We start from the raw sequence: 18403 nt of genomic DNA, 5'->3' as shown, positions 1-18403 counted from the left end.
AAGACACACACACTCCTCACAAAAAAATCTCAACTCGGCACTCCAGATCTTGCACGTTGTTGTGCCTTTTTCACGCCAATGTGGCTAAATCTCCCACGCTGTCTGGTGCTCCTGAACAGCCTATCCCATGAGAGCCAGCGTGGTCTAGCAGTCAGCATGTCCAACTAGGACTAGAGAGTCCCAGATCTGAATCTCCACTCAGCCATGGAGCTCACTGGGTGACCTTGGGCCAATCTCCTTCTCTTAGGCTAACCTACCTCACTGGGTTGCTGTGAGGATAAAAGAGGAGGGAATCATGTATGCCATCCTGAGCTCCTTGGAAGAAGGGTGGGATGATGATGATGGATGATGATGATGATGATGATGATGATGATGATAATAATAATAATAATAATAAATCTTCTGTCCCCATCATGAAACCCAAAATGTCCCCAAAATGCTGAAACCTGCATTTAAATAGTCTGCTTCTGGCTGTTCATCCTGCCACACACCAATTTTCATAAGCCTCCCAAACTCTTAAACATCACCCATCCTCCCTTGCTGCCCGTGTATGTGGAACTCTCTCACACAGCACATATGTGGTGACACCTCTCCCCTCCGAAACTCCTTAATCCAGCCTTCCACCAACCAGATGCCCTCCAGATGTCTTGGACTACAACTCCCATCATCCCAAGCCAGCATGGCCATTGGAATTGTAGTCCAACACATCCATCTGACACCAGGTTGGGGAATGCTGCCTTAATCCTTATCCCCAATTGTAACCAAGCATTAAGTACCTGTAAAGCAGGCATGTTGAATCTCAGGTCTGCAGACCAAATCTGGCCCATCTGAAATTCCCCAGAGGCCTCCACCCTATCCCTGCGACCGCCAGTCATTTGGTGGTTTCTTGGATTTTGCATGATTTCCACCCCCCATTCTAAAAGGCTGAAAAGCCTCTCCTAAGGCTTCGTTAATGGCAGTAAGATCTTTAAGCTAAAATATCCTGGGGTTTGGGCCCACCCCTTTTCTTGCCTTTGGCTCCACCCGAATTGTATTCGGTCCCTCCCACCACTGGTATGATGCCCCTGAAAGATTCTCTGAAATTAAATTTCGTTCTCAGGCTGTAAGAGGTTTGACATCCCTGCTATAAAGGCATCCCCACCATTCTTCTCACTCTACCCTTTTCTCTCTCCTCCCTCCCTCTACTGTTTTCCCCATTGCCTATTTTAGATTGTAAGCTCCTTGCAGGCAGAGACCTATATTTGTCCTCTGTAAAACACAATGTACACCAATAGCACACTGTAGAGACAACAATGCACTACACTACACCGAAAACTATATCTTAGAATTGCCACACCACCCACAGAGACAGCAGGAGTACCCATCCCATAGTATCGTAACATCAGCAAATTCAGATTCAGTATTGCCTACCATGTAAGTTGATAAAGAGAAACTACTAGAAAGATAAATAAAAATACACAGAAAATAGAAAATCAGCATCATCTGAGTGCTAGGGCAAAGGTCTTCCAGAACTGGTAGCAATCTCCAAAGTCACTTTTTGGTTCAACAAGGAGAGATATCTCCCTCTAATACTGAACTTGGGAGGATGAGTGCCAATGGTTGTGTAGCCAAAATGGAGCCCCTGAGAAACAAGAGGGAGGTATCAATGTGCTCGAGGGAACCCAGTGGTTTGCAGGAATGCAAAACATCTTTCAAAATAAAAACTAAGAGAGCACATACACCCAGTGGAGGCTGGTGGCTCCGATGTCAGTGGGGCGGTGAATCTGCTCCGGGTTTCAGTCAGAACCAGTCAGAACTCTAAAGGAGCCCTCCAAGGTTCATACAAGTTATATACAAGTCTGAGTGTATAAATGGAACCATGATTCCTTCAATCCCAACTTGTATGCACCTTGGAGGGCTCCTTTAGAGTTCTGACTGGTTCTGACTGAAACCTGGAGCAGATTCACCGCCCCACTGACATCGGAGCCACCAGCCTCGACTGCACACACCCGAAACAGCTTAATGAGGGCTGAGCATGCTCAGTGGGCGTGGAATGCTGACTTCGTTGCAGGTGGTGGGGTGTAATGGAATATTCTGGAAGAGTATGGCTGGCTAGAAGCCTGAACAGAAACTCTCCCACTGCCAACATTCTGTTGCAGCTCCATGTGTGTGTGTTGTGTTTCTGTAACAAAGCGAAGTCTCCCCCTCATCCCCAAATCCTGGTTCCCCACTATTTTAATTTGTTCCCTTTCCTGGCTTTGCTCTTTCAAGCCACCCCTAACAACAACACCCCAAGACCTCATGCAGAAGCATCTCCAACCCTGTGCTCCCTTATCACTGTGTTTGTGTGCTGGGGGCCTTGCTTGGGTCAGCAGTCTGGACACCTTCGGATATGTTGGGACAGAGACTGAATTCTTGTGAGGAGGAAGTCTTGCCTCTGAGCTATGGATTCCTGTGGCCTTGATGCGTATTCTGGTATCTACGCCAAAGACTTGCACCCTTCCTTGGGGCAATGTGGACGCTTATCTTCCCTCTCCTGCCTCCCAGCTACAATTGCTCCCAAGCCATAATCTGCACAGTAATATCTCCCAGAAAGGTTCACTGGATAAGATACACCTGGCTCAGAGATGGCTCCTTGGAGCCAAGCCATGGCCCCAGAGCTTGTCTTCAGTGACTGCACTCAGTCCTGGAACATGTTAAGGGTATCTTTGAACATGTGCCGAGTGCTTTCCTTTCACCATTACCAAACCCCTACATTTTCAGGAATAAAGGCTTCCAGTACAGAGGGATATCTCTTTGGGGAACACAGTGCTGATAGCCCTCAACTTAAAAATGACATTGTTCCTTCTCCCGCTATGGTGTCACCATAAGCCACGATAGTTAAATGGAATATCCACATTCAGGGGCAGTGTATCTCGACAACCACAACAGCAGGGCTGTAGTCTTCAGTAGAGGCTGGTGGTTCCCATGTCACCAGGGTGGTGCATCTGCTCCGGGTTTCAGTCAGAATGAGTCAGAACACTAAAGGAGTTCACACTAAAGGAGCTATCCAGGGTACTTCACATCTTGGATAACTCCTTTAGAGTTCTGATTGAAACTCAGAGTGGATTTACCATCCCACTGACATCAGAGCCACCAGCCTCCACTGGTAGTCTTCATGCCCCATTTGTGGATTTCCCAGAATGCATCCAACTGGCCTATCAAGGAAAAGAAGGTGCTAGACCACTTGGTCTGATACAGAAAGATTCCCGTTTAAGTATTCAGGCTAGTTGAAACCTGTTATCTCCCCCTTTCCAAATCTCTCTTTACTCACTCCCTTCGGTGAAGAATGTGGTTTAATGCTTCAGAAGTACTCAGCGTGAGGGAGTAGGGGAAAAGGAGAGGTAGAACCCTTTGTTCCAAATCCTGAATTTCTGATGGCTGACGAAAGATAAAAGGAAAGAACTCGCCTCTGAACAGGTCCCAGGACTGAGGCCAGTAACTGAAAACAAGGGCCAGAGCTTGGTCTGAAGTGTTTAAGAAATCAAGTTCCTAGCCCTCAGTACTGAAATAAATTGTACACAGTGCTTGGGTGCTGCTGTTTAATAGGCTCAGCAGCAGTTTCCTGACAATCTTGAATGTGATGTCCAGTGTCCGGTAGAACTCCGCCCCCCTGAGATTTTTACATTTTTAGATCGTACATGCGAATTTAGATGAAGGGGGAAAGCCCGCTCCCCAACATGCCAGGAGCTCACTTGTGGCCTGCAGGACTTTTAGGTTCAACTGAACTGGAGACACTTTTGTGCTACATTTGCTACTTCAGCCGGATATCACGATTTGCAATCAATCCCACCACACCGCTGCAGTGCTCCTCTTAAAAGTTGCCATTGTCTTCATCCAGATTACAATTCCCACTTCCAGGTGCCTTCCCCAAACTTCCTTACTTCCCACTGAAACCCCTGGGATTGAAGGAATCATAGTTCCATTTATACACTCAGACCAAGGTCCATCTAGTGCAGCATTCTGGTCACACTGTGGCCAACCGTCTGTTGGAAGCCCACAAGCAGGACATGAGTGCAACAGCACCCTCCTGCCCATGTTCCCCAGCAACTGGTGTATATAAGCATACTGCCTCTGATACTGGAGGGACTTACTACAGGACTAGTAACCACTGACAGCCTTCTCCTCCAGGAATGTGTCCATCTCCTATTAAACCTATCCAAATTGGTGGCCATCACTATGTCTTGTGGTAGCAAATTCCATAGTTTTAACTATGCGCTGTGTGATGCACGAGGATGAAATGGGGGTAGGGGAACCACCACTGTACCCACTGCTCTTGGAGGGAAAGGATGGGACAAGCGGAACAAGCAGCACTTGGAGTTCTCCCTAAATCACAGAGGAGTCAAGAGTAGTTGCTTCAGGCATGATCATCTCTCAAGCAAACTGAGATGTATCCTTCTCTGGAACCAAAACTACAGCCCTACAGACAAGCCCGCCCCCCACATACAAATGACCACCCAGTGCAGCAACAAACGGGCCTGGCCTCAGTGGGACAACACTAATCACTGTGGCATCCTCTTTCCTCCGTTTTAACAAAAACTTTTTTTTATAGTTGGGGTGTACGTGGGGTGTACCTGGTGACAGAATCTCATTTTATCATGTTTACTTTATCTGCAGAAATGTGTTTAGCATCAGGGCAGGAGAAGCAAAATACCATTTTTGGAGTCATAACAGTGCTATGATTTAATGGAGTATAAAATGCAGAACTGAACATCCTCAGAGTATTTTTTTGTTTGTTTTTAAAAGGGGGGTTGGGAAACTTTTCTTTTTTTACTCTAACGTATCAGGAATGGAGAAGCAATGGTTAAAACTTGGCATGGCATGGGCAGGGAGAAATGTTAGTTGCGAGTTTCACAACTGAAGTAGTACACATGGCCAAGACCATGTTAGTTGCGAGTTTCACAACTGAAGTAGTACACATGGCCAAGACCATTTAAGTCCCCCGTCTTAAGTCCAGCACGGACCAGTTCACATGGTGAACCAATGATACAAGGGAAAGAGCATTAATCACCATCCACTGTATCACCACTTGCCTTTCCTCAGCTGCTGGTATGAGAGGAGCAGTTCCTTGAACCAGAAGTCACGCTGCTTTGCTTCAAAAAGCCCATCATCTGAAGTCCCGATTGTACTGCAGGCATGTTGCAAAGGCCTCCTGTAGAATGCTTCCAAGGAATGTTACTTGTTTCAGGGACAAGTTCCAGCTTTGGAAGCAGATTTTTTTCAGCCTGAGCCCCCATTTAGATTGAGCCTCAAAGTCACCCACCCCAATAACAAAGAACAAGACCAAATGCTATATACAAAAGCCTGTAATTTTTATTCAGGTAATACTAAAAAAAAGAAAAGGAAAAAAAAAGGAAGGGAATAAAAACTGGAATCCAGTATGAAATGCATGCAAGTCAATTGCGACAAGTTAGCAACATAAAAAAATAAAGAGTCTAAAAAGCCACATTCCCCTTTGTTCACAAAACAGAACTGTACAGCACATCACAGCTTGAATGACTTCAGGTTCGGAGTACCCATTTCCACTCACCCCCCCACCTCCAAAATGGTGCACCTATTGAACAGGATGTGATCTTCGGGGCATTGTTGGCAGTATCAGTCCCTCGTTAAGCCTCCCAGGCTGAGAATCCAGGAAAGAGAAGATCGCAGCACACAGCTATCACAAACTACTTGGAAAGAGAACTTCTGAGATCCAGTACCTTATCTGCCTACACTGAGGACACTGATCACAAGTCAAAGATGTTCTCCAGAAGAAGAGTTCTGACTTCTGTGGGGTAAAAATCTATACAATGGATGTAGTTACAGTGAGGGGGAAATACTGATGGTCCAAAAACTTTGTGAAGTCTTAGAACAGGGTATTCTGTTCCCAATGGGGGCATTCATTGTGTGGCACCCCAGAAGGGATGCAATCCTACTCCTCCAAGGTGATCCAACAGCAGTGAGCTTTCAGGATGATGGTAAGAACTTCGTTCCAGATGTGGCACTCCTACACGTAGTTCTTGCTGGGGTAATCGCTGCGGGGCTGCGAGGCGGCAGCTGTGTACCGGGCGCTGTAGTTGTTGCCCTGCTTCTTGGGGCAGTTGCAGCATAGCAACGCCCCGCCGAGGATCATCAAGGCGGCGGCAGCCCAACCCAGGTAAAGGGCGCCTCCCAGCTCTCTCTTCTGGGCTTCGATCACTAAGGGGCTGTAGAACTCACGGATGATGGTGTTGGCTGACCAGCAGACGGGGATGAGACAAAGGACTCCTGCCACCACAAAGGTGGCGCCGGAGACGATGATGATGCGTGCCTTGGCATCCTCATCCTCCACACAGTTGGTGCACTTGGCCCCCACAATGCCGACCATCAGGGCCAGGAGGGCAATGAGCACAGAGATGACCATGAGGGCCCGGGCCGTTTGTATATCCTGGGGTAAGGCGAGCATGGAGTCGTAGACCTTGCACTGCATCTGGCCGGTGCTCTGCACGACGCAGTTCATCCACAGCCCCTCCCAGGTGATCTGAGCAGTCACAATGCTGTTGCCAATGAAAGCTGTGACCTTCCACATGGGCAGGGCGCAGGTGATGATGGCCCCAATCCAGCCCAACACTGAGAGGGCCATGCCCATGATTTGGAAACCAGCAGAGGCCATGGCTCAATGTAGACAGCCCTGGAGAGAGACAGAGCAGGGAAATTTTGCTGAGTGTCTAAGAAATGTTACTCCTAATATTTCAGTGCAGAAGACATTGCCCTACACACACAAACACACACACACACCTCTATCTACCCAATGTCTCTGTACTGCGGGGTTGGGGGGCAGCGAGGCTATGTTGCATTTGTGGTCATCCATGAGTTTGACGTATGATCATCCACAGGCTTCTCCACACAATGCCCAAGCCAAGTTAAGGTAGCAGTAGGAAACCTCTTTCAGCCAAGGGCTGAATTTAATTTTGGAGATGCTCTAGGGGGGCTGCGTTCCAGTGGTGGGTGGGGCTGAAGGCAAACCGGATGGAACTGAAGGCAAAAAGGGTGGGGCAAAAAAGCAAGAACTACCAACATATTGTAGTTTCAAGCTCTTCCTGCCAGTAAGGAAGCCTTAAGAGAGGCATTTCAACCTTTTAGAATGCAGGGGGTGGGGGTGGGAACGCACAAAAGTCAGGAAACCAGCAAATGGTCAGTGATTGGGGGGAAAGGGGGTGGGGCCACCTGGGGAACCCCAGTGGGCCAGATTTGGACCCCCAGGGCAGAGGTTCCCCACCCTGCGTTAAGAGATTCTGTATCTCCCAATATGCTGAAAGCCACATGTTTAGCTAGCTTTTAAGGATTACACCAGCCTTTCTCAACCTTGGGTCCCCAGATGTTTTTGGACTACCGCCATCCTCAGCCAGCATGGTCAGTGACCAATAATGGGAGTTGTAATCCAAATTCATGTGGGGTCCCATGATTGAGAAATCACTGGATTAGACAGATTCATAGAGAATATGCCTGTCAATTTCCATTAACCACACCAGAGATATAATGAAATAGATAGATAGATCTTCTGCATTCACAGAAGTCAGGATATTTCCAAGTCCTGGATGCTGGGGACAAATGGGAGACCATTGTTGCGTTTGAGCCCTGGGTGTTGACTGCTGGGAAGAACCTAGCTAGCTGCTGTTACCGACAGAACACCATGCTGGAGGGACCCTTTCTATGAGCCAGCAGGACTCCAACGTTGTACGAAAGCCAGACACGTACCAAATGCTGCAACCAGAACAGCCTTAGGAGAGATCAGCTCTTACTTTACTTGAGACATTTTAAAAACATAACAAAAGAGATCTCACTGGCCGACCATGGCTCCCCTTGCCAAGCCGGTTTTCCCTCATCACTCCCTGGCGATGACTAGGGATTAGTTGCAGGCAGTTATATGACCTGTTTTTCCCCTAGCAAACCAGGAGTCTACAACCTGTTCCATTGCCCACCCATCACTGGGGTTAAATATTAGGGGAAAAAACCTTCTGGCGAAGTGTAGCTTGGAACAAGATTTCATTTACCAAGCACCAATTCATTCTTTCCCATAGACGTGGTGGTGGGGTGGCCCCTTCCCCCACCTAAGAAGGCAGCTCTAAACCCAGTCAGTTCTTGTTAAAAGCTGCATAGGTGGTAAATGTTCACCAGATACAGAAGGTCACACCCAGTCATATTTTCTATTCCAGCCTTGAAAAGTTGCAGGAGCCTTTATCAGCATCGGTACCAACAGCCCCATTCCTAACAATATGAACATGGGAAAGGGACTGAAACTCAGTGGTAGAGCACAGGCGTTCCATGCAGAAGGTCCAAGTTCAATCCCTGGCTTGAAAATCCAGTGGTTTTTTTTTTTAAGAGCTTAGATAGTAGGTGATGGGAAGATCTCTGCCCAAGACCCTCAAAAGCTCCTGCCAGTCATAGTACACCAACCCTTCCCAGCCTGGCACCCTCCAAACATGTTGGACTACAACTCCCATCATTGCCAGTCAACATGGCCATGCTGACTGGGAGCTGCCCTCCAACACGTCTGGGGGGCACCAGGCTAGCATCGCCAATGCTGGGCCACACGAACAAAGTCTGTTTTGGTGCAAAGCAGCTGCCTAGGTAGAAGGAACAAGCAACGAGATCGTAAACCAAAACGCTTTGGCCTGGTTCACATGCCACACAAAACTATCGCCCAGCATTGCATGAACAGTGCCAAGTGCTCCGATCCAAGAAGTTGTCTCCTCTTTAGGATGTGCAGTTTGCCACTGCATCCACACTAGTCCATGCTGCTTTTCCGTTGACCCTCTAAAAGCCAGGATAGCAAGCCAAAGTCCTAAGCCAATTAATAATCCTGGTCTAAAGAGATCTAGATCAAACTACAGTTTGCCAGTTCAGGTGCAACTGCAAACCACGCTGAAGAGGATGATCATGGAAGGAGAGGCAGGAGAGTGCAAGACCCATTCTAGTAGCGCAAGTCCATGGGCTGCCATTACATCAGCCTGAGCCTCGAGTTAGTAGAGGACTTTCAAGAACTGAACGCAACTCTGTGTTGTCAGGAAGCCCCGAACTGTGTGCTAGAAGAAGTTAAAGGCTCCTAAACACCTCAAGATCATAATGTGGCACTTTGGACATGAGTCATGGTTCAGGACTGACAGGTTTCTCAGAGGCATACCCAGAACAGAAACTCAAGAGATATTGGTTGGTGTGTGCGTGTACATCCCTAGGGGTGCATCCCTAGGCTAAGAGTGTAGCTGGGACAGTGAGGGAAGCAGCCCTGGATTCAGCCCCCTGTCTAATCATGAAGCTCACTAGACAACCTTAGATTAGTCTGAGAGAGTGGCTGCATTGAATTCACACAGAACTTTAAGCCATGTTCCATGGCTTACTGCAAAGGAGCTGCATGCTAGTGTATGCAACTCATTCACTCCTGCTTGGCTCTTCCCACTAGCAGCTCAACAAATCAGAAATGGAAAACAGTAGTAGTATCTGAGAATACATATGTAGCCTGGTTTCCTGGACCCTCTAGATCAGCTTTCCCAACCCAGTGCCCTCAGTGCATTGGACTACAACTCCCATCACCCTGGAACAATTGATGGGAGCTGTAGTCCAACACATCTGGAGGGCAATAGGTTGGGGAAGGTTGATTTAGGATCAAGATCATCCACAACTGCTGGAATTGACTTGCATTTTTTCAAGCAAAACATCCCACCCTTTTTTCTATGCACCTCTTGCCTGAAGCAGACAGGCACCTGGAACTGAACCCAGCCAGGGCCTCCACCATTTCTGATTTTGGGGTCAGGATAACCTGCCAAAGGCTGATGCTGCACCAGATGACCCGAGGATGATCTCTTTCCAGGAACAGAGAACCTGTATTTTTTTTAGCATTGTGATGCTCCCACCTGACTCAGAGGAAGCAACAGGAGTCAACCTAGGTGAGTAGGCGATACTCCAGCTGATTCAGAGACAAGGCCAAGCTCCTGACTCATCCGGTCATGCAACTTCTCCACTATCAGCTCCAGTCTAAGCAAAGCCAACTGATGGATGGTTATTTTCCTCCTTCTCATGGTTGAGCAGGACAGAAGAATCTCCTTCCTCCATCTAATCAGGTGCGGAGAATAGCAACAGTTGCACAACTAGCTGCTCATCCACCTAGATCCGCTTCCAGCAGGTAAGAGATACCTGCCCTGTGAGCAACCTGAAGAACTGCATCATCCCCTGCCCCAGGACTGCAAGGGAGTCACACGGAGTTTGTTGCCACTGGCACTTGGCAGCAGTAAGCAGAGGAAAAACAGCATCTTGAGCAACCTGTTACGTGGCCGTTAGGCAAACGACACACACCGTTTGCCTCACTGCCATGGCTCATGCTTTTCACCATCATGGGAATCATCATCTCTGCTTCCGTCAAGTTATTTGGGTTTCAGCCCACCTCACCCCTAAGACTCCAGGCAAGTCACATTACACCAAGCTGCTGAAACCAAGAAAGCTTGGTGTAACCATAAGAGCCCTGCTGGATCAGACCAAGGGTCCATCTAGTCCAGCATTCTGCTCACATAGCGGCCAACCAGCTGCCCATGGGAAACCCACAAGCAGGACATGAGTGCAAGAGCACCCTCCTGCCCATGTTCCCCAGCAACTGGTGTACATAGGCATACTGTGAGGTGAAGGGAGCACGTGTGTCGAGCTCCAGTTCTGCTGGTGAAAACAGTACTCGTTCTTTAGTTTTATCTCTATCTTCCTGAGCCACTATTTTGCCCCCAGCTCCAGTTAAAAAGTAGTTCTGCAAGCCTAAAATCTGCCCACTCATGTGCTACACCACACAAAGTACAGAGCCAAGGCTAGAGGACGAGCACGTGCATTACAAGTGTTCCTCCCAACTGAAGACTTATCCCTTGCCGATGAAGACGCATCACCTGAGAGCGTTCACTGCAGGTGCATTAATGGCACACACCCCTTAGCACAGTAGTCCAAGGTAGCCTTACCCAATCAGGTGCCCTCCAGATGTTTTGAACTGCAACTCTGAGCATTCCTGACCACCGCCCATTCTGTCTTGAAGTCCAAAACATCTGGAGGGCACCAGGTTGGAGGAGGTTGGTCTAAGGTATTGATTGGTCTTCCAACTGGCACAGCAGGACTCCAACCCCATTTGGGTTGTGCCACCATTTTCTTTTTAAGCCACCCCAAATGGCCACGCCCCCTTCCCCTGGCCCCACTCTCTCCGCAGATTGTTTGGTGGTTTCCTGGCATTTGTGCCGTTTTCTCTCCATTGTAAAAGCTTGAAATGCCTCCAAGGCTTAGTGACTGGCAGGAAGAGCTTTAAGCTAAAGTAGGCTGGTATTTTGGGCCTCACTCCTTTTGCCCACTGGAACGGGCCCTCCAAGAGTCTCTTTTCAATGGACTTTGGCCCTCAGGCTGAAAGAGGTTCTGCACCCCTGTTTTAAGCCATGTTTTAAAAGCCCCTCCCCCACGTAGGAGATATGGGTATTGCGTTAAAAATAACAATAAAGATGGGTGCCATGCAGTGGTGGCACCAGAAAACATTGGGGGCAAAGTGGATTTCTAAGGAGCAGGCATTGTCTCACCTGCTAGATTTCTGAAAGAAAACTGGGGAGCAGACTTATTGGAGGGGGGCACCCACCCCATCTGGTTGCTCCTACTTGGCAAGGTTGTAGCCTACATGCTTATTTAGAACAAACAAAGCTTCTAGCAAGCACAACTAGGAAGCCTCAAAAGAGCAATCTAGGTGTGGCTTCATCTCTACCAACATCAGTGCATCAGCCCCAAGTGCTAAAACAGCCTCTGCCAAGCATCTTTGTTATTACTGAGCCCTCTTGGGTTGGAAGCCATGTTAGGAACAGAACACGTGCCCCCCTCCCTGGATGTGCCAGGAAAACAGCTCCCTGGGTATAGGAGTGGATTCCATGGAAATCCTTCTGAGTCCCTCTGCAAATGGCATGCATCTAGGCCACACAAGGCCAAAGCACATACACAACACAGCAGACCTGCCATCAGAACACCCAGTGTTTTTATTTTGCTTTAAAGTTGCCAAGGGGGAGGCTCCAAATTCAATCAGATTAGTGACATTGGGGGGGGGGACACACAGAAGACTCGTTATGGTCATGCTGTACCAGGCTGAGTACACTTTGCAAATGCTCACTGTCACTACCATTACGCAGAGCCCAGGCTTACGTTACTGAACAAATCGGTCGGAGAAATTAGATCCACATCACTGCTTGAAGTGAGTGGATCTAAATCTTGAGAAATTACGAAGAAGAAACCTAGAGCAAATGCAAAGGTAGTTCTTGTAGGTCTCTGTAAAGCAATAGTAATCTCAGCTGTTGGGGGAAGGGGGCAGAAGAGGAATGAGAATGGGTTAAAAGTGTCTCTCGCCACCATCACACTATTACAAAACTGGCAATTCAATCACAGAATTTCTGCACAGTTGGCCCATCAGGGCAGGGTGTAGACTCTTGATAAGCTAAGCCTGGACAAGTGGAAGGGATCCTTGAACACTGGAATGCTAGATTAACAAAGTCCACCAGGGGTCTCAACCGGCTCCGCTTCAGCCACATATGGCAATTGTTGGTAGCTGCTTGTTAAACGAAACCTAGCAGTTTTATGTTATTGCCAAGGTAGGCTCATAACCCCCAGCTCAGTTTCTAACTAAAAGCACAGGCCTAGCCGGAAGCTACGCGCTCAGAAAGCTTTTAACCCTAACCTCGGGAAAGGAGAAGCAGGGAGTGGTAGAGGACCACCTCAGTGCATTTTTTGAAATCTGAGCCTTGCCTGTGGAAAATGCAGGTGAGTCAGGACCCTCAAAGGGTCATACTCTGAGCCAAGTTTATCACATTAGCAGCACCGCCATTTTAAGTATTTTCCCAGAGAGGGAGAGAGGAAAAGATAAAGACAGACATAAGGAGTTGAAAATGGGCCGTTTGGTTTGTTGAGTTGTTCTAAAAAGGTAGAGAAGGTTTGAGAACAGGCTTGATACTACCTGTGTCGTATGCCCTGGTTTGTAGTTAAGCCACGGAAAAACTGTACTGTTCCACACGACTTCAGCAGACATGTGCCCATACGGGCTCAAAAGCTAATGTGCAACTCTATTTAAAGCAGTATTTATATCATTTGTACACGATCACACACCCTTTTATGTCATGTTAAAACCTGAGGTGGGACTGACCCTAGATTATAATCTCACTCTGGTTTAAGGGCCAACTTCCTCTCCATACTTATTCACAGATATGGCGTGTTTGAAACACATTTTTGCCACCCACAATACAGCAAGGTGGTTAAGAGAGGGTCTTAAGCAACTGGTTGATGTGCAATTGGGTGGCAGCTCTGTTTTCTGGCAGCTGTAAAGCAAGGCTGCTTCTTTTTTAATAGAAGTAAACCAATCCTGGTTTAATTTGAAATTAAATTACCCCACTTCATCATCCCATTTGTCTTAAGGCGACCTTCCCCAACCTGGTGCCCTCCAAATGTGTTGGACTACAGCTCCAAGCATGCTGGCTGGGGGATACAGGGGGTTGTAGTCCAACACAGTTGGAGGGCACCAGATGCCTGAAGGGCTAACTTGTCTTAATTAGGGCAGCCTGAGTTACGTGCTCTTAGGGCACAATCCGATCCATGTTTAGACAAACGTCAGTCCTACAACTCCCAGGATCCTCCAGATATCATGGCTGGCTGGGGAATGCTGAGAGTTGTAGAACTTATTGCACCCTTAATGGCTCATATGTTGAGTAATGAGAGTACCTGCTTTATGAGACAAAGTCTACATCTCCATCATCGGCCATGAGGCAGTGAGACAATTACATTCCTAGTGGCTGGGCGGGGTGGAAGAGATGAAGAGAAAGTGTGGTGAAGGAAGCCTCCCTGACTTTTACTGCCCCACAATTGCAAGGGGGCAGGATTATCGTACAGGTGGAGGTGCTTTACAGAGGGTTTCACCCCCACCCTAAGGCTTTCGATCTATGATGGGCTGTTTTTCACACACACACACGCGCCATACCTTGATGTTACAGGTGTTATGTGAATTCACCTGTTACAAGGCTCCTCTCTTAGAAAAAAACAAACAACCCAAACAGTAGTAGCATCCTAACAGACTTAGGCCTACGGGCACATACGGGGCAGACCCCCATTTCTCACCATCTCCAATCATTTCCAGGAGAAAAGAGACCTGGCAAGCCAGAACTCTTGGATTGGCGATCAGAACCCAAAGCATTGGAGTTCTGGGAATTTACCTTTCCAGTCCTTCTAGGCAGGTATGTGGAAAAGATCCACTTGCTTGAAAAGGAGGGTCAGATTTAACATTCAAACACTAGTTGAGGCATCCGCACGTTCAGGTTCAGCCTAAATTACTAGTACAAGTTCTCTTGTGGCTTACGGGCAATTTTTGAGTCAACCTTAGCTTTACCTGCAATTTTGTAGCGGCACAGGGAGAACTGTTACTCTCTATGGAGCGGAAGGGGGGAGATTCAATTTCACATAGCCCCCGGCCCCGATCTTCACTATCCCAGGCTCGCAAGGCCCTTTAGGGCACAGAGACACGCGGTCGCTGGGCGGCTATGCTCCGGGGAACAAAGGCTTCCCCCACCCCCACCCCTTCTACACACGCATGCCCCGGGCAGGGCCGGGGTGGGGGCGAGGACGACAGAGGGGCGGGGCCGTCCTTATGGTTTTTTCCTCGCCCTTCAACCGAAACTCTCCCCCACCCCAAGGTGGAAGCGGGGGGGTTCTGCCAGCCTAGATCACCGCCAAAAATTCAGGGCGCCACTCCTGCTGGGATCAGGGAGGGGAAGGGGCCGGCTCTCTCTCTTTCAGAAGGACAAGCGGGCCGTAGCCTAGGGGGGCCTGCCCCCCTTAATTTTTTTCTGCCCCCCTTTCATTTTTTTTTTTTTTTACAAAGAACTGTTTACAACTTTGTCTTTCAAAGGCCTGCAAACCAGACAGACCACCCCCCGACACTCCCCTCCCCAACTTTTAGGCTGGCTACGGACCTGGGGACAAGGGCAAGAGAGCGCGAGGACCCGCGGCTTTAAAGCGCTGCGCCGCCTTGCAGGTTCCCAAGGAAGCAAAAATAGCCATTTTACAGCCCCAGGTTTGCGAGCTTTGGGCAGTGGGGTTTTACTCCAGGAGCAAGAGAAGAGCCTCGGGGCTCGAATTGCTCCGCTCCGGACCTCCACACCGGCAGCGGTCGCTGGGGATTACGCCGCCCTGGCGAGCGCGAACGATGAAAGAGCGAACTGCGCTCTGCATGTGCTCAGGGTCACGGTCTACATCATGGCTTGATTTGACCCAGAGTTAAGCCCTCGGAAACGTAAAATCGGGTTCGCCTCTAGAACTTGACGCAGTGGAAACTAGAGATCCGCTCCCCCCACCCCGAAGAAAGCAGACCTCTGGGTCTTCGCGAGGCGTTCCCAAGCGCACGAACCGAGATCAAGCGCCGAGGCGGGAACGGGCATTCCCTTCTGCTCCCCTTAAGTACTAACGTCCCATTGAGCGACAGAGACGGGACCCAGGCGTCTGGGCGCCACTCCCAAGGGCGCCCCATGGCTTTTAAAGAAGCATAAAACACAGGTGTCACAAAATCATGAGGTGGGTGTGACTGAAAAAATTAAACTCTCCCGCTTGCACCCCAGAAATCGACAGAGACGCCCCGGCGCCCATCAAATCCCTTCTCTCACCTCCAAATGGGACCTGCAGCGGCACGGGTTCGATCCCCCCAGGAGGCCGGGCGCGACTAGGATAGATTAATGCAGCTTTCCTTATGGGGCTGGCCGCTATATACCCTTCTCGTCCCCTTCAGCCCTCCCCAGACCACACCCCTCCCATCCCGCCGTGACGTCACCGGCAGGTGAAACTGGCGACCTGGGACAGGAAGCGGGAGGGGCGGAAAGCCCCCGAAGGCAGGCGGAAAACCCGATGGCCTCTGCCGGGGGGGGGGGGGCTGGGAGCCCGCGCGCTTTAGGGGAGCTGCGGAGGAGGAGGGCTGCGCAGGTGTCAAGGGATCATGACCAGGGGCTCACTGCTCTATGCGCATTGCCTTGGGTAGTAATAAGACCCATGGAGCTCAAGGGGGCTTACTTGCCAGTAAGTCGAAAGAGCCTGGAGAGAGCAAACGTATTTCCAGCAGCGTCCGACGACAATTCAGCGTCTTCCTATTGCCCTTCATATGTATTGATCTGTTATCTAGACTGGTATCCTGCCTTTCTTTCTAGGGGCCAAAGCAGCCTACAGGATGCTGCCCCTCTTCTCCCTTTTATCCTCACAACAATCCTGTGAGGTAGAGGTTAGGCTGAGAGTCAGTGAACGGCCCACAGTCACCCAGGGAGTTTCGTGGCCGAGTGGAAACTTGTACCCAGGTCTCCCCAGCCCCATACTCTACCCGCTACACCACATATGCATTCCAGTAGCTATTATTCGCAGTCCGCGTATTCCTTTGGCCATTTGGAAAGAACCAATTAATTCCGATAGTCGTCTGACATCAGTCTTTTAGCAATAGCCCCGTTGTTATTTGTGCGGGAGCAGGATTAAAGTCTTGAAAATCATGCCTCCCCCCCCGCCAGCCCTGACTTGCTCAGTTACTCTGCCCATGCTAAGAGGCACCCTTGCCCTTGCATCAGATGCTCCAGATCTGAGCCCCGGTAAACGCTGCCTTCTGCACGTGCCTAGAGACACTCTTGCCTTCTGACGGTGAAGGTTCTATGTAGCTATCATGGCTAAGAGCTGGCATCATCTTTGGATTTTGAACCCCCCGTTGAAGGCATCGTAGCAGGTGTGCACAGCCGCATCTCGAGGCAGCAAATTTCGAAAATCAGATTGCAGTCCCAAAACCTACACACTCGGGAGTAAGTCCCACGCTGTTCAGTGAGGTTTACTCTTTGGTTTAAGGGTGCTTAGGAACCGCAGCATTACATTCCACATTCTCTAATGAAGGGTTAAAGTGGGGACCATTGGAGTTTCGCATTCTTGTGTTTCTAGGGCAAACAAGGAAGCTGAGTAGAAAAGACGGGGGCTGGAAGATAGCTAGCACTCCTGGGTTCTCTCCGGAGGATCAGTGGCCATTTCTTCCCAAGAGCTATAGGCAGTTTAAAACACACACAGGAAGATCAAAGTGCTTTCGACCATGTGAAGAGTTTCTTCACCATGGAGGAACAAGACCCCCCCCCCCCCGGCCCGAGTTAAGGGCTTCTTCTTGGGCAGAAGCTGTATCTCCAGTATGTTGGAACTCCAGCACCATTTTTGTTTGGAAAATAAACAATTAAGCAGAAGCAAGATAAATTTAGCAGTGTGCTCTTGATTAGGTCTGAAACAAGGAAGTAGGGGGTGGTTATACAAACCCCCTGGTGGGTGTAAATGGTCCACCTCCCTGGGCATGACAATGAACCATTGAAATGGGCCCAGGGTGGAGATCCGGCCCTTTCATACCTCCTGCAGTTAGGTGGGAGGGGAGAGGGGGAGAGGAAGGTAAGGAAGGAGGAGGAAGAAGAAAAGGAAAAAGGAGTTGGGTGGGGAGGGACTGAGAGATCCCACTTTTAAAAGAGGGTCTGTGCCTTAAACAAGTGCCTGTGAGGCTGGAAAACAACGGGTGAAACTTTCCCGCTGGGCGGGGCGGGGGCGTCCACACTTAGTCAATACCTTCATTAGGGCCAACCAAATTGTCCCAAATAGCGAGCAAGCTTTCCAGTTTCCCAGAACCCTTCAGCAGCCTGATGAAGAGCTTGGGAGAACTCAAAATAGCTTGCTCGTTATTTTGTAATGTTTTGGTTGGCCCTAATCAAGGTATTGTCCAACTGAGGATTTTGAAGGGATTGTTTTTTCCTTATGAGCCAACATGGCTACCTTTGCTTTTTATAATTCCTCCCGTGACCAGGGAAACGTTCATCTGTCGATGTTCTGCTTTGCATGCAGCTTGTTATGACTTCGAACCTCTGTCCGTAAAAAGCATGCAAACCCTACTTGGGTCCAGTCTGCAGTTTGAGGTCAAGGGAGCTTTTCATCATATGTGATTTGCATTCATCATCATCATATTATTATTATTAAATTGTTGCTTTGTTTTTGTTGTTCCTCTTCTCCTTTGCTTTCCCTTGGGAACTCCCTACCTGAAGAAATATATGTAGTTCTGGTGCTTTATGGACTAAATATAATATAAGCAAAAGACAGGACTCTGCCCAATGAGCTTGCAATCTCTCTATCTAAGCACAGAGAAGAGAGAATGTGTGTGAAATAGAGACAATAGAGGGAAGAGAGGAATGAAGGAGTCAAGTCTAAAGGGATGAATGGGTTGGATCCAGACTCCATAATAAGAGTAGACCCATTGAAATCAATGGGGCTTAGATTAGTCATGATTTCAAGGGGTTTGCTCTAAGTATGACTGAATCTGGATCCAACCCAATATGAGCAAATACAGTTATACAGA

At 48.8% G+C, this 18403-nt stretch overlaps 1 protein-coding gene across 2 annotated transcripts; it reads right to left on the bottom strand.

The window, feature by feature from the left end:
• Nucleotides 1-5307: 5307 nt before the first annotated feature.
• Nucleotides 5308-16145, bottom strand: LOC146341933 (claudin-4-like). 2 transcript variants are annotated; one of them, XM_084805267.1, is made up of 2 exons: nucleotides 15669-15741; nucleotides 5308-6667 (listed from the first exon to the last, which is right to left on the bottom strand). In XM_084805267.1, the coding sequence occupies exon 2, from the start codon at nucleotides 6647-6649 to the stop codon at nucleotides 6005-6007; it is 645 nt and encodes a 214-aa protein (XP_084661393.1). In that variant the 5' UTR covers nucleotides 6650-6667; nucleotides 15669-15741; the 3' UTR covers nucleotides 5308-6004. The 2 variants fall into 2 exon arrangements, with proteins under 2 accessions (XP_084661393.1, XP_084661394.1); XM_084805268.1 differs by lacking the exon at nucleotides 15669-15741 and adding an exon at nucleotides 16069-16145 and having other exon boundaries at nucleotides 5314-6667.
• Nucleotides 16146-18403: the final 2258 nt, after the last annotated feature.

Source organism: Heloderma suspectum, chromosome 6 (assembly GCF_057233095.1).
Source record: "Heloderma suspectum isolate Gila_16-S chromosome 6, 16-S_ref, whole genome shotgun sequence".
NCBI lineage: Eukaryota > Metazoa > Chordata > Lepidosauria > Squamata > Helodermatidae > Heloderma > Heloderma suspectum.
This window is presented reverse-complemented; position numbering and strand designations above follow the sequence as displayed.

Excerpts from the sequence above, each read along its gene's own strand:
- LOC146341933 (XM_084805268.1), bottom strand. The coding sequence starts at position 6,649 with ATGGCCTCTGCTGGTTTCCAAATCATGGGCATGGCCCTCTCAGTGTTG.